The 15,650-nt window shown below is 42.5% G+C and overlaps 1 protein-coding gene across 6 annotated transcripts in view; it reads right to left on the bottom strand.

Moving 5' to 3' along the window:
- FRMD4B (FERM domain containing 4B) overlaps positions 1-15,238 on the bottom strand; it is a 139,265-nt gene extending 124,027 nt beyond the window's left edge. For 5 of the 6 annotated variants that reach the window (XR_012647005.1, XR_012647006.1, XM_075005688.1 and 2 more), the window contains exon 1: positions 15,077-15,238. Coding sequence is in view for 3 of the 6 variants with exons in the window: in XM_075005688.1 (XP_074861789.1) it covers positions 15,077-15,238 (162 nt within the window). In the remaining 3 variants the exon portion in view is untranslated. Of the gene's footprint in view, positions 1-1,156; positions 1,293-15,076 lie in introns of those variants that run through there. The other variant, XM_075005691.1, reaches the window with a different exon arrangement.
- Positions 15,239-15,650: the final 412 nt, after the last annotated feature.

Raw genomic sequence — 15,650 nt, 5'->3', positions numbered from 1 at the left:
TCTCTTCCTTCCCTTCCACCTCCCTTTCCTTCCCCAGTTTCCCGCCAACTCCTTCTGCAGGATCCTTCTCTTCCTCCAGGGCTCCCCCCACCCAAAATCCTGCTTCCCTTCTCACCCAGCCCACTCCGTCTGCACCTTCTGTCCCAGCCTCAGTGCCACCTCATGCTTGGCAGCGTCTATCTTTTTCTTGGCAGCTGCCCCTCAGGAAAACGAGTTGCCAGTCTTGGACAGACATTAGGTAAGCAGGGGAAAAAAGCAGGCTGTGCCAGAAAGGTCCACCTGAATTAGCTTTAAGCGTACAGAAGAAAACACACCCTTCTGGAATAAGGCAAAGATTTAGTCTCATGATCCCATAAAGGGCGCCCTCATTATCAAAGAGAATTTCTGCGTGCAGTTCAGCCTTAATGCGCTAGCCTGCCTGGGTGACTCACACATTGTTAGCCATTTAAATAGTTTTGACAGAATTGGACTTTCCATATTTTTTTCTTAGAGAACAAGGATGTCTGATCAAAGGGGGCCTCTCTGAAAGACTGTTAATGAGTTCCATGCATGCTGCTGTATCTTCAGTGCCAACTCTTCCAGAAGGCATAGCAGGGATGGAGGAGCGGAGATCTTACCAATAAGACTGTTATGTATTGAAAGGGGTTACTGTGCCAGATACAGACAGCCTTTCCCCAGGACTCACACCATGTGGAGTACCATGGGTTAAAAACAATATTTCCAAGCAGTTTATCATTGTAAAGTTTGAATTTGTGAAATCAAGAAGGATGGACTTACTCTCCAGCAGCAACCTTGCCTGTTTAGAGCTAGCATTTTCTTTAAAAAAGGCACAAAGACAATGCTTAGAACAATGGCAGGGAAAGTAGCTATAAATGCTGAGAGTAAACACACACACACACACTCCCTGTGCTGGGAGGCAAATAAAGTTACAAGAGCTAATCTTTAGGGGAAAAAATGCTAACACAAATGTTTAAGATTCCATCATGAAAGGATCCCAGAGCAACCTCGCTTCTGTTTTATGTTATTTTCACACTCCCGAGCTGCTGTAAGACTAACTCTACAGAATTTTATTATGTTTAAGCCAGGACACAGTGCAACCACAACAAACATTATCATCTGCAGCTGGTAAGCATCAGAAATAAACATATTCCCTTACCTCCAAGCCACAAACTCTGGTAGTTTAAAAGGACTGAAGAAACCCAAAAAGTTACCCATCAAAGGGTGCATGTACCAAGCCTTTGTATTTTGCTCTCAATACAAGCTAGTGGAAGTCGGGAAGCACGATCCCCGACTTCTTCCGTTGCCATATAATCTCAAGGAAATGACCTTACTGTTTGTTGCTTTGAATACAGATTCAGAAACAAAAGCCCTTCCAGCTTTCGTCAGGGGACGCAAGATGTTGAAGTGTGATATTTGAAAGGGACAAAAACAGTTGTTGATATTTTTATGCAATACCCCTTTTAGTGACCAAATAAACCAGTGAAAATTAAAACCCAGCATCTATCAAAAGTCCTCTTAGAACAATCCAGGTCAGTCCTAACAACTTATCTCACTAGAGGCCAGATCCCAAATATCTTGCAGGCCCATTTCCTTGGGGCAACTGAGTATTTACGGGAGTCAGCACAGCAAGCCCACAGTGCAGGGAGCAGATGGGACAATGGAATGAGCTAGTGCCAACCTGAGGTTTAAAGCACTGCACTGAGTGACGGGACCTAGGGTTTAGTTCTTGGTCCAAAGGATACAGTGTGCTGTGCAAGTAGAGAACAGGGAAGAAATTAATTTCCAGCCCACTAACAGCCATACATACACCTGGCCTCTGTCGTGTATACTTGCTAACTTTTACCTCAGAAGCATTACGGAGCAAAACCAGGGGGAGCTTTTAATTGCACTGTTAAATGAGGAGGAACTTTTTAGAGGGAGAGAATGAAAAAAAGTCAAGATTTGACTTAGCATTAGGGCTGCCACACTGAATAGGAAAGATAGTCATATGGCAGAGACTTCTCTTGCCTTCACTCAGAAACGGGTGCAGAAAGTGAAGGTTGAGATGTGTTAGAATTGGCACTAAACCGTGCCCTCTCCTCCCCCAGTCCTCGATGGCCTGACTAAACATTGAGTTTAAAGGGTAACCCTACCTGTAACTTATTTCTCCACTTCAAATAAACAATGCTGTGAGGACATCATACAGCTGTAGAGCCTAGAACCTCATTGATCCCTATGCAAGATGCCATGGTTGTAGCTCCAACCCAAAGTGTGAGCTGTGCTCAGAAAATGGGATTAAATGTAATGTCATTAAGGCAAGAGAAGCTACAGGTATTGGTATAGCAGGCATCCTTAGGGAGGAGTGTTGCTACTAAATATAACCTTCCAAGCTTGCATGCGAAGAAAAAGAAAGAACAAACAAAAATTGACTTTTGGAACAGGTGTGATGTATTGTTAGTTGGTGGGTTGGCAAGGTTTTGTATGAAAGGCATCTTCTAGAAGTCCTGATGAGCAAGTGGCAGGAGAATCCTTCCTGTCTTGGTTTCTGACTAGAATTAATCTTTGATGCAGAGTGGCTCTACCAATATTAGAGGCATTGGTGTTGGGCTATGATTCCTGGAAAACAGGATTGGCCTGCATGCTGTTTGATCACCTCTGTTCTAAGGATGGTATTTGTGTGTAAACAAACCAGTTATGCTTACAGTATATCTAGATGTTGCCTCACTGATTTCTCCTCCAATGGGATACTAACCTGACACTTGCAACTACTTAGCAGGCTGTGTCAGTAAAAAACACTGATATGAGAGGAAGGGGTCATACAGGTTGAACCCCTCTAACACAGCAGCTCCGGGACCCCTGAGCAGTGTAGGGGGCACTTCCACTGATGTTGGAAAGCCCTGTGAACACAGTAAGACGCTCACAGGGGGAACTGAAGAGGATTTTTCTCCTCAGTGCTGACGCTGCTCTTTAGTTGCTTGTGCAGGGAAATAGCTATGTAGGCGTGGGCTACCTCTTCAGGATTTTTCCCATTTTTGGGTTTCTTATTACCACACTTAAAACTAATTAGCCTGGAGCATATCCACTAGGGCCAGATCCTGCACTCAGGCTCAAATTTTCAGAAGAAACTCTATAGTGGAGTCGCCTGAGGGCCAGGTTTCCAGTCTCTCCTCAACCAGGCAAAAGCAGGGTGGAGACTTTAGGCAGAGATGTCAGTCTCATTCTGCTTTGGGCCTTGCTTTCAACCAGGCATGGTAAGGGAACCCAGGCCCACCCTCTCCACCAGGTCACGGCCGTTGCGGAGCTACACCAGCAACACCTTCTAAGCTGAAATAATGTGTCATCCTGAGCCGCTTCCAATTTACACACTCCTTTGTTTGTGGTGTGCACTCACCCCATCATCCCACTGATCCATAATTTTACAGAGTTCAGAACAAGCAGAGCCCCACAGGGCCTGCTGGTTCTTGAAAGAGGGGAGGACAATGCTGAAATCCTTACCAGTAAAATAGCCCCCTGCCTCCCAGGAGAGGGATTCATCTTCTCTCCAGGCACTTCTCCTTCCAATCCCCCAACCTGGGCTCCTGTGCACCTTTTAACAGCTCCTGTAGGCAGAGTGGGTCCTGCTGGCCTGGAGGGGCAGGGTTATCTGAGCCCAGTAATGTCCTTTGAACCCAATGTGGGTCTCGTGCATCCCACCACAACTCCCAAAATCAAGACACTTAGAATACTGTTGAGCACCAGCAACTCCATCTAAGATCAATGAGAAGAGCAAATGAGCAACACTTCTAAGAGTCAGAGAGGTAGCCGTGTTAGTCTGTAGCTTCAAGAACAAGAAATCTTGTGGCACCTTATAGACCAACAGATATTTTGGAGCATAAGCTTTCGTGGGCAAAGACCTGCTTCATCAGATGCATCTGATGAAGCGGGTCTTTGCCCACAAAAGCTTATGCTCCAAAATATCTGTTAGTGTACAATGTGCCACTTCTAAGAATGAGGCCTTCCATGAGTAAAACTGGACTCCTAATAGCTGGAGCATCCAAATTACAGAGCACATTCAAAAAAGTACAGCATTTACTAACGTCAGTGGAATCAGAAGTGGTATCACCAACCATCACGGTGGTGGTACCACATTCAACCATCCTGAGTTACTTTTTCCACCACTTGTCTTTTCATCCATGCTCAGATTCCCACTTGATCACCTCTCCAAAAGCAGATACTCGAAGAATACTATCCAGTATCACACAACACCAAAAATAATCATGAGAGGCGGCAACATTGTGTGTTCACACAAGTTCAATTAGTTACAAGTCAGGTTTGCAGCCGTTAACAGCTGACAAGGTTTTAGTTTATAAATATAAGAGAGAGACACTTCATTTCAAACCAAATACCAAGATGGAAACTAGACAATGAGTCATTCTTTTTCCTTTTAGTAGTAAAGGAAATGTGACTGTTACTGGTGTGATGCCAACTTCTGCCCTCAGTGAAATAACTACATGGTCCAGAAATGATAGGGACGTGTGGCATGAACAAGAAAAGGTTGCAAAGTCTTTTGGGAGGTTCCCACCATAGGATAGTGCTGCATAATTTGGTTGCCCCGATGGGCATATGCAACTTTTCTGATGGGAATAACGATCATAATCTAAAAAAAAAAAAAAAAAAAAATATTTATAGCATGCCTGTAAAGCTCCTGCCACTGAGTATAGGGACATGAAGTCATCTGCCCAAAGGCAAAAAAGTAGGCATCCAATAGCAAGCTCTAATTCTCCAACTGAGAATGGCATTGAGAGGAGCATCTCTTCATAGCATTTGTAGCATCAGAGCTTCCAGTTGAGACATAAATCATAGCCAACTCTACGATAAATTCCCGACCCCAGTCAAACTCAGGCATGGGGAAAACAAGTATACACTGGCTGACATTCATGCAGTTATTCATTCATGCAGGGCTAAATTTAGCCCCATGAAGTCTATTGTAGATATAAAAATTAGCAATTTCATGTCTAGTAAGGGGGTACAATTGCTGTGACTGCACACACAGCTGGCTGCTTAGACTCACAACTGGCTCTTGGCATGCACACACGGTTGCGTGCAATTGCAGTAAACATGACTGACAAACCCATCACTGCAAATAAAGCAAAAAAGTCAGGCTCCAGACCTCCTGAGTGGCAACATGCCTTGGTGGAGGGCTGTCACCATTCTGGTGAGCAAAATGCTTGCTTCCTTTTTTGGCAACTCTTAACCCTTCTTTCCTTCTTTTCCCACACATCTGTCTACCATCCTATTCCTGCTTATTACTCTGTTCTTCCCTCTTTCTTGGTCCTATTCATTCTGGGAAATATTATCCTGTACTCACTGCAAACCTTGGCTGTGTCTACACGTGCCCCAAACTTCGAAATGGCCATGCATATTCAGCGCTTCATTAGCATGAGCTCATGGGAATAAGGGGACTTCGAAGTAGGCGGCGTCCTTTCGAAAAGGAGCCCCATCTGGACGCGCCACGCGGCGGCAAGGCTCGTCAATTTCGAAGCGCCGCTGCCGCCCGCATGCTAATGAAGCGCTGAATATGCATTTCAGCGCTTCATTAGTAAACTTCGAAATGGCCATTTGCATGGCCATTTCGAAGTTTGGGGCACGTGTAGACACAGCCAATGGGAGTTTAGTCATGCCTTTCAGGGAGACAGGATAGAATTTTCTGTCCTCTTTTTTCCCCCTCTACTTCCCCTGCTCTTTGTTCTTTTTCCCTGCATCTCCCTCCTTCTCATTGGACTATTATCCCCTGTTCTTTCCTTGTGCTCTGCTTCATTTTCATACTCCCCTTTACGTCTCCATCCCCAGCCCTTCCATGCATTCCCATTTACCGCTTCTGGCTTCTCAAGTCTCTAGACCTCTTCCCCTGTGTATTAACCAAATTCTACCACATCAGGTAGCACCAAGCATAAGACACATTCCATCCCATCCAGATACATCAGAGAGCAGAGGACCTGATCAGGTGGAGGTGGGGCTTAAAAACCTTAATGGCATGGTCAAAATGTAAGCAGCGGGTAAACTTGAGAGTAAGGGCCAGTCAGGTACTGTTAGCAATACATCTTGCCTTCTCTCAGAGCGTAAATTCTGTAATGTGCACCATGTCCACTGGCTGTGTAGATATCTGTCTTACCTTGGCCATGGAGATGAGTGTGATGGAGTGCTGGGAATGAAGACAACACACAATGGGATAAGAATTTATCTGTTTTAGGACAACTCTTGTATTGGACTTCTACATGAGGCTTGGGGGAGGCAAATGAAAAACAAACAACAACTCTACACCTCATTTGGAACCTGAGGTACGTCATCAGGCAGTAGCAGAGAGCCCCCCAAAATGCAAATACAGTACATTGTGCATCTTAACCTATTCAGAAATAATGGGAAAGCTGCATTTTTCTTCTGCACAGTGAAGTTTCAAAGCTGTATTAAGTCAATGTTCAGTTGTAAACTTTTGAAATAACAACCATAACCTTTTGTTCAACATTATGAACATTTTACAATTACAAACAACCTCTATTCCTGAGGTCTTCATAACTCTGCGTTTCTACTGTATACAGAGACCAGGAGCAGAGGTGTTTGGGTAGCTAACAAAGAATGAGGAAGTAAGATGGCATAACAAACAAAACAGAGCAGCTGGAGAAAACAAAAACAAAAAGACCTACACAGTCTTCATTGCCACAAACTGCATATTAGACAACAATAAGAGAGTGGTGTGTCTACATATGAAATGGATAATCCTGGCTTCTGTGATGACACTAAAGCTTAAAATATGGCCAAGCTGTCTAATGCATTGATAAAATAAGAATGCATTTTCATCTGAACTCTTTAAAAAAAAAAAAAAAAAGGTACCCTAATGACTTTTTAAAAACTAAAGACTGTTCTTCTCTGGGAGGTCTCACTATTACAAGCAGGCAACCTGTTCAAAACCAGATTGCAGAAGCAAAGCTCAATCTCATAGGGTGCAGATTTTCTAATGGTGGAAGTCTCCTGTCCCCAGTAGCACAATGCCTTTGCCTTCCAGGAAATAGTATCTTCTTTTTAGAAGAAAGAGGAAGATCACAAATGTTGAACTGCCACAAATGTAGAAGCAGAAGCTCATAAATAAAAATGGCTGGCAGCTAACTATATGACCTGGCAAAGAAACTACACTTTTATTGTGAATAAAGTGGCACACACCAATGCGATAGAATTTTGACCAAGACAAGTAACAAACAGCGTGGTCTATTACAGGGGTGCACAAAATGGGGGATGGGTCCCCTTGGTAGGGCATGCAATTTCAGAAGGGGAGGGAACAGCACAACCAGCTGCTGTATCTCAGGCTCATCCATCTCATTAAAAATATTGAAATATACTAGTGTTTTTATGTACGGGTATTCAAATTTTTATACTGATTAATAAAGCTTTTGCATTCTACAGACTTGTTTCCTTACATGTGCCAAAAGGTTCCCACCGTCCCCATAGGAACATAGCCAACATTTCCATCGGTTTGGACTACATTAGGGTTTTTCGGGGTGGGAGAGCTGCTATTTGCAGGGACAAAAAGTGGGGTCTGATGTAAAAAGTGTGCTCACCTCAGTCTATTACAGGGCAAAGAAGAGGGGTTTGGAGGCCTGGGTTCTAATCCTAGACATTAACTTGATCTAAGCTGTTTAGGGCTAGGATTTAGCATATTATGTGTTTGTACAGTATCCAAGAGAATACCGCCCTTATGGGGCTACTATAATGTGATTAATAGTACTAGTAAAAAGTAAAAACAATTCACAACAATGAACAATGAATAATGAACAATTCAGTTCATTGTATGTCAAATTCTAAGCACAATTACAGAATAGATCATTTCAAAATAATGTGGCTACACGTTAAAATGGGTTTTGAAATAGCACTTTGATATTCTGAAATACAGTGTCTACACACAGAGCCTATTTTTGAAGGAGACTCATTGGATGTATTATGGCTTAGTTTGAAATACCCTCTATTCCCTGTCTTAACAGCACCTATTTCAAAATAGCTATTTTGTAACAGGCACTATTCCTCGTAGAATTAGATTTAGCAATTTTGAAATAAACGAACTGCTATTTTGAAAATATTTCAAAATAGCGGTTGCATTGTGTAGATGATGGGACAGTTACTCTGAAATAACTTTGCTGTTTAGACCTACCTAGATTTTCTGGGTCAAGTTTAAGGAATTGACCCTAAACAGGTTAGGATATATACTGGAAAGGCTGCCTCTCTTCCTGTTGTATATAGAAACACTAGAGAGAAGCACTAGAGAGACTCTGATCCTAGAGAGTGCACTGTTCATCAGGGTATTCTCTGCAAAGGCCCTATATTGCCAGCCTTGCTGATGGTGGCTTACCATGGCTTATACTGCCCTACATTTAGGGTATTATTTGCCTTGCATTTTTGTGGTAGTTTTTTAAAGCATTTGTACAAATCTAAATAAATGCTCATTCACAGAAAAAAAAAGAGAAACAGCAAATATGCACATGGGTTTACATGGGGAAGGGCAGCGTAAACTAAGATATCCTAATGCTGATAACATTAGCCTTTGTGCAGTCACTGTGAATGTGCTTGTGTCCATCTGTACAGATGATCAGTAGAATTACGAAGCATTAATTATGACTCAGATGTTGTAAGAGTCATGCCCTGAATTTTAGGGACAGTAAGTAGAATACAAAAGATACTGCAGTGTTATTTCAAGTGTTCACTGCCCATCTGCTCTTTACTGAAAGTAATATGACAACATCACAGGTCAATGGAAAGAAGCAATAGAAACCGAAAAGGACAAAAATAGAAAACCAGTGGTCTAATATTTGCTCTAAATTCCATTTATGCAAACCTGTCACAGACTGAAAGGGAATTAACCAGACATCCTGGAAAATACTGAAACATCTGTTGGCGATGGAATACAAGGAGATTCCCCATTGGACACCACTATGAGAGTTTGTTTTTGAAAACTAAACACTAGCTACATTTAAAATGTTACCATATTAGTGAACCACCTCAGATTGGGGGGGAAAAAAATACAGCAAATCTAAATGATTACTGAATAGAGGCCACTGTTTTGAAACTGGCACTGTGACATCAAGAAGGCAAAGAGATGCAATTCGTAGTCTGGCTATGGAGTTTTTCTGCTAAAATGGAAGGAAGAAGTGGCTAAAAAAAAGTTATTTCATTTGAAGAAACTCTATTCATACGGAAAATTGGTACAACATGAGCTCAGATGGAAATTTGTCTGGCAGAGATATTTGGAAAGTTGTTTTTGGAAAGTTAAATGTGTAAAATTAAATTTAACCTTCAACTGTCAGGGTGGGGAGTGCTCTAAGCAAAACTCTGCTTTCAAGACTTCGGAAAGTGTTAAAATAGTTTAAAACTCCAGTTCAGCTGCCCACAAGAAAGCAAGCCATTGCACTGTGTCTGAAGGGTTTCCGCTTGCATGGGATGACTAGGGAAAGGCAACTTTATAAATAATCAGTAGTGAAGTCCAAAAAACCCAAAAACACAAAAAAACACACACACAGAAGCATGTCTGAAAGTTGCTATTGCACTGTTTCAGATCCCTTTGCACCAATTGTGAACCTGACCTACAACCACAGCAACTCTTTTCAAAAGTGACTCATGATCCTGGATACTGATTGTGAGATAATTAAAAGGGACAGGTGCTCGGCACTTTGCAGAAACCAGGCCCTTTAAAGGTGTCTCGTGTTGGGCATTCAAATATGGGGACACACAAGTCAGTGGTCAATTTTGAAAAACTCAGTCCACCAAGATGAAGGAAGGTGTTCTGACAACAAATGTTAGCAAAAGCTTTGGCCACTGGGCGGTATCTTGAGAGATGATGATCACTCTAACTCCCACTCTCTTGAGCATGACACAGGCCTCAGGATCAGGCCTACTGAACAGATTGCCTTGTCTTCTGTAACTTGGAAAGGGGAAAAAAAAAAAAAAAAAAAAACTAGAAAGCCTCACATTTTCGGTCCATATCGTTAGGAAAAATAATTGCTAGGGTGTAGTAGTACAGGAAATGAATTGCTCGAGCTGTCCAAACTACCTACATTCACACTATAGGAAGCAGAAATTGTCTATTTCCTCCCTCATTCCCCCACCCCGAACTAGGTGTGGAGCAGACGTGGAATGTCAAGCTTCTGCACATCAGCAATTTCTTCAGCTGACCTACAGGAAACAACCTTCCTGAGGTGAAAATGTGCTTTATCTACAAATCACATGAATGCAGCATATGGAGCTTGAGCAGCATAAATTGTTCAGTTATATAGCTGGTTTCAGAGTTGCCTCTTCTCTATACACATTTATAATGGCACCTCATATTTACAGTGCATGATTTTCTTGGGCCTCAAAATGGTCTCCTCCTACGTACACATGCCTACATCTGCACTGTTCCGACACTAGCAGCCAAGCATGGAGTCAGCTAAGTTTTCACTTGTGTAACTCACTTGTTCTCATGTCCTCAGTTTGCCCCAATGGGCTCAGAGCATGAAACTCTATCACCTAACGAGCCAGTGCAAACGATGGGAGAGGATGCTTTGGGCTGCAGGCATGCAAAGTAATGTGCAAGGTAACCTGGGGTCTCTGCGATAATCAGGCCAACAATACGACAAAGAACCACTATGTGGGGCAGGTGCTCGTACATCAGGTTCATGCATCTAACCTTGCTCAATAGCTTCAAAAAGAGAAGCTACGTTCTACCCCTTTTCCCCCCTTCACATGCATTACAATTAGATACAACACAGATGGCCTTAAACTTCAGAACAGATAAATCTGTTTATAAGAGGTCAATGATACCACATTATTTTTACATTGGAAGAAGTGTCCCCGACATGGATAGCTGCATAAGTTACCACCCACACTTCAGAGGGTCTCCAATAATATTGCCCAGTTGCCTTCTACCCACCGATAAAGATGCAAATATTACTTTAGTATTAAAGATGAGACACCCTCTTTCATCCCTACCCAAACAAATGAGTATTAAGCTTGGAGACATCTGCATTTTTATTTGATATTTTGTCCAAGCCCTAATCATACTGGGTCTTACTGAGGCGCCAAAGTTGCAAAGTTTGTGTGTTCTGCCTCTTCATCAGTACTTTGGACCTTTTGGTGGCATTTCCTAGGACAGACTGAGGGATGCGCTATGCTGAGAGACACAATTCCTTGGCATACAGATTCAGTTCTCCATGACAGGAGAAATTCATCTTTGGTACATTTTGTTCGTTTATCCAGGGCCCAGAGGTTATTTGAGGGGGAAATAGGACACCAGGCTCCCTGCCTAGTTCACAGGAATTCCTCCAAATAAACAGGACCGGGCAAATAAACATCCCTAGTCCTAATGGCAACTGTGGGACAGCTGAGGTCATTACAGGCCTCCTGAGGACGAGGCAGCTCTGAGCTCCTCCACTGTGGATTCTCTGTGTGAAAGACAGGCTGCCAATTCTGCATCTAGGTTCAAAGTTAGCATGTCCCTATGTGAATGTGCCTCATCATCTAGGCACCAGGCAGGTTTCTAAAGCAGATCTCTGCGGTGCCAAAGACAGAGGTCTCCAGGGTGGATGACAGAGGTAAGATTTAAAAAAAAAAAAAAAAAAAAAGCAAGCTACAGCTACAAAAGGTAAACACCTTATACCAGGAGAAGGGATTCTGCCCCATGCAGTACAAAGGCTCTGTCCATTTGACCATCCCTGCATCTAAATCAAGTTTAGAGGTGCAGGCAAGAGCACCCAGTACAGAAGTTCTAGGGCATTTATTTGCCCCAACTCACAGAATAAGCCAGTCCTGTTTTTAGGTTAAACGTGGTTGTTAGTCTCAATGCTAATGGCACCTCACTTACCTTTTAGACTCAGCTTTGAAAGGCAGTCAAAAAATGTACCAGCCCAGGAAACAAAATCCTACTGTCCTTCCCTTCAGCACAATCATTTATAGTGGCAAAAGAGCAAATGGTGTTTTACCCACTTAAAAAACAGAAGGTACAGGCCTCAGGTTAATATTTGAGACACATAAATCTCCTCACCTCTAAACTCTTCTGAGTTCAACAGTAGCTCTAACAACATCCATCTCATCTTAAACCATATTTACTTTAAGACCACCACCCTAGAGAGGCTGCTCAATTGTTCTCAGCTGTTAGCTAGTTAAACCATTCATGCCCTGGAAATTGAGATACAGAATGAAATGTTTGAAGCCAATGATAAAAATTGCACTTCGTGTTTTTACAAAGAAATGATTATTGCCAAATCTTCATTTTTATACATATATATGGAAAAATGAAATGAAATCCAGAAAGGCTGTGAGTATTTTCATATAATTAAATCCTTTTTCATCCACATTAAGAGTCTGTTCAGTCACACTTCCTAGTGAAAGGATGAAGAAGAAATGCACCTTTACACCTTGAATTGGTCAGTAGTACTTCTATGACTCTCATTACTGTCGTACCACAGCACTTCACAATCTTTAATGTATCTACCCTCCTAGAGCCCCTGTAAGGGAGGTGCTGTCACCCCCATTTTACATACAGAGAAACGGAGGCACAGACAAGCTAAGTGGCTTGTCATTGGCACACAGAGCTTATGACAGCACAAGAACATGAATCCAGGTCTCCCATATCTAGACTAGTGCCCTAACTGCTGAACCATCCTTTGCTTTCAGAGGCCTGCTCATGCACAGACTAAGGTTCAGTACTCCACTGAGGCTTGGGATTCTCAAGCATCTTGTCAGCACCATACTGGTGTGACATCAGGGTCAACTCAGAGTAATACAGTGGTGAATTGGGCCCTGCAACGACCTATTTGGTGTCACGTTGGCAAAACCCTTGGGAGCCCAGGTTCCCAAATTAATCATTCCTCACTTCCACAGTTCAAAACCCCAAAGCCAACCAATCTACCCCTCTTCATACTCTCTCTCTCACTGTACCCTCTTGTAAAAGTGTCTGACATTTAAATACTTGTGGCATTTCACTGCAGCCATCAGGGGCCAAGTTGTTCTCCCACTGCAATCAGTGAGAGGATTCTCATTCACTTCAATGGAGAAGAACCAGGACATAAAGCAAGAGATGGCAATGCATCAGTTACACAACCCCCATGGAAGAAATGTTCAGTGGAGTCACTCAGCTATTTCCCAGATTAATAAATACAGAAGCAGGGCACAAGTACACGCAGAGTACACATTTTCACTTTGTAAAATGCCTGTAAGCATTAAGGATGTGATGGTGAAGTTTCTTTACAGAGATGCTACATGCCTTCTTTGCAGGCACATCATGCAACGGCAGGATCAGAGCACAAGACTAAAAAGCAAAAGAAAAAAAGTAAGCTGTAAGCAGATTAAACCCTCAGCAGCAACCATTCTACTCAGTCGCTTTGGTCAAACAAAAACTTGAATAATCTTCTCTTCTAAGAGTTTTCAAAAAAAAAAAAAAAAAAAAAAAGCCCCTTTAGTAAAATACATGGATAAAGTCCTTGTTCAGAGTTAGGTGTGTCTACATTACAGAGCCTTAACTGGCATACATATGCCATCAGAGGAGTATTTCTATGGGAATAAGAACCCCACCTCCCTGAATAATGTTAGCTATGCTGCCAGAACCACTTTTCTGTGGTTAGAGCTCAGTCTACACTGCAGGTTGTATGGGCACAGCTAGGTCGGTCAGGGAGAACAGTGTTTCCTCACCCCTCTGACCAAGACATCTCTGCTATCACAACTTAAGCGTACACCCAACCTCAGTCTTTACCTTGGCAACATTCTCACCTAGAACCATTTTGTCTCTTATGATTTGTGACTTCAGAAAAATGGAGTAAAAACTAAGAATGTGGATCTTGGCTCACATACCACGTAAGTTACCCTCAGGAGTCCAGGCAGTTTGGTGGCCACCCTTCATTTGGATGGAATTCAAGGACATGAGGTACAGCCATATGGACACGTGCCTGTGCACACATCACAAAAAGAGGCTCTATGCACTGTGGCCAGTGGATGTTCTACCATGCAGAAGACCCTCCCTTCATTTTAAGGCAGCACTCCCACTCCTCTGCATAACAGAGATTTAAATAAGATTCCATTGGTAGGGGCAGATTTCCACTGTATGTGGCTTTCACATGGAAGTTAGCTAGTGATTGTTTTGCAGAAGAGGATTCCTACACATTGCATCATGTGCTGTAATACAATGCATGGATGAGGGGTTGGGAGGGATCAACCTTGTTGTAATAAATGTTTACGCTTCTGTTGTGTTAGACAAAATTATGGTCTTACACTCAAGGAAAATTCCTAAACAAAATCTACTGCAAGCAAGAACTGATTCCCAACTGTGACTGGATAACACAATATTTGAAAATATGTTTCTGCATTTTTGTCTGCAAAGCAGGTACAAGTGAAGTAGTTAAGTGTGTGCGCTAAAGCATACTTTAAATACAGGTATTTCAGGATGAATCTGTCTCCCTTTTCTTGGATAACAACCATTTCATAATGCAAAGTATTATGTGTGTGTGTGTGTGTGTGTGTGTGTGCGCGCGCACACCTTATATGATGAAACCTTCCTTAACAGCTATTCAGAAAATGCAAATAAACCTGGAAAAATAATCTACAGACAGTTTATCCTACCCACAACATTTTTTAATCTCAGAGAGTCTGCTACAAATGAGGGATATGTATTGATTTTAACCAATCAGATTTTAAGTACAAGTGACTCTGACCGCAACTAACCAGTTTCCTGAAAGGCTGTGACAGAAAGGAAAGCCAGTCTCAAGAAAACACAATTTTTAACACACCAGCCTGCAAGATTCATTTTACACAGCACCAAGCTCCCTAACAGCGAAATCACAACACAGACATGCTGCACTGACTAAATCATTTCAACAGAAATATTTATTAACACCTTAAGACTTGAGGATTTCAACTCTGAGTACTTATCTTAACACAAAGGTGTCTTGAAATATGACTTTAGTGAGATGCTGTTAATCACTATGAATATGCTGTCTTATTAAATTGCTCTAATCGCATCATCTGAAACACAAACACACTCAACTAGGAAATTCTGCTAGAAAATATTCTGGGTTTTTTAAAAAGCAAACAAAGATTCCCGTGTGTTTACCTGATAAACTTCTCTGAGACCACACCATGTTCTCATGACTTGATGGCAAGCTCTCGCTCTCTGCGCATACCACCTTCTCAAAGTTGATACTGTCAAATTCCAAACAAATCGGCTTCCACTAAAAAGCAAGTCTTCAACGCCACACATGAACACCGAAGCCATGCTCTGCTCCTTCAGAACCTTCTCTTCCTGCCTAGCTTGGAGCACTCAGTGAAATGCCTGCTGTTGGAGCAGCATCATTTTATACGGAGTGCACAGGGTAGGGATGTTGCGAGAAGCCAGGGTCAAATCTTAAAACAAACTCCTCTTTCACTATGCTTCCTGGGCAGACACCCAGACATGCCCTGGGTGTTGCTTGAAGTCCAGCCAAGGGCTGCAGTAGCTCAGCCCAGCCTGAGGCTCACACAGCAGCCTTGTACTTCTTAACAGCTTATAAAAATCTCCGTTAAGCTTCAGTTGCCACCATGTATTCTAATTACATTTTAACCCCTTTTTCACATGCCCTGACCACAACCCCGCGTAGACACCTCAGGAAAAGAACTGCGAGAAGTAACTCTGACTAATACTCTCCACA

This window comes from Carettochelys insculpta, chromosome 11 (genome assembly GCF_033958435.1).
Source record: "Carettochelys insculpta isolate YL-2023 chromosome 11, ASM3395843v1, whole genome shotgun sequence".
Lineage (NCBI taxonomy): Eukaryota > Metazoa > Chordata > Testudines > Carettochelyidae > Carettochelys > Carettochelys insculpta.
The sequence above is the reverse complement of the archived record's forward strand: the minus strand, read 5'-3'. Positions and strand labels throughout refer to the sequence as shown.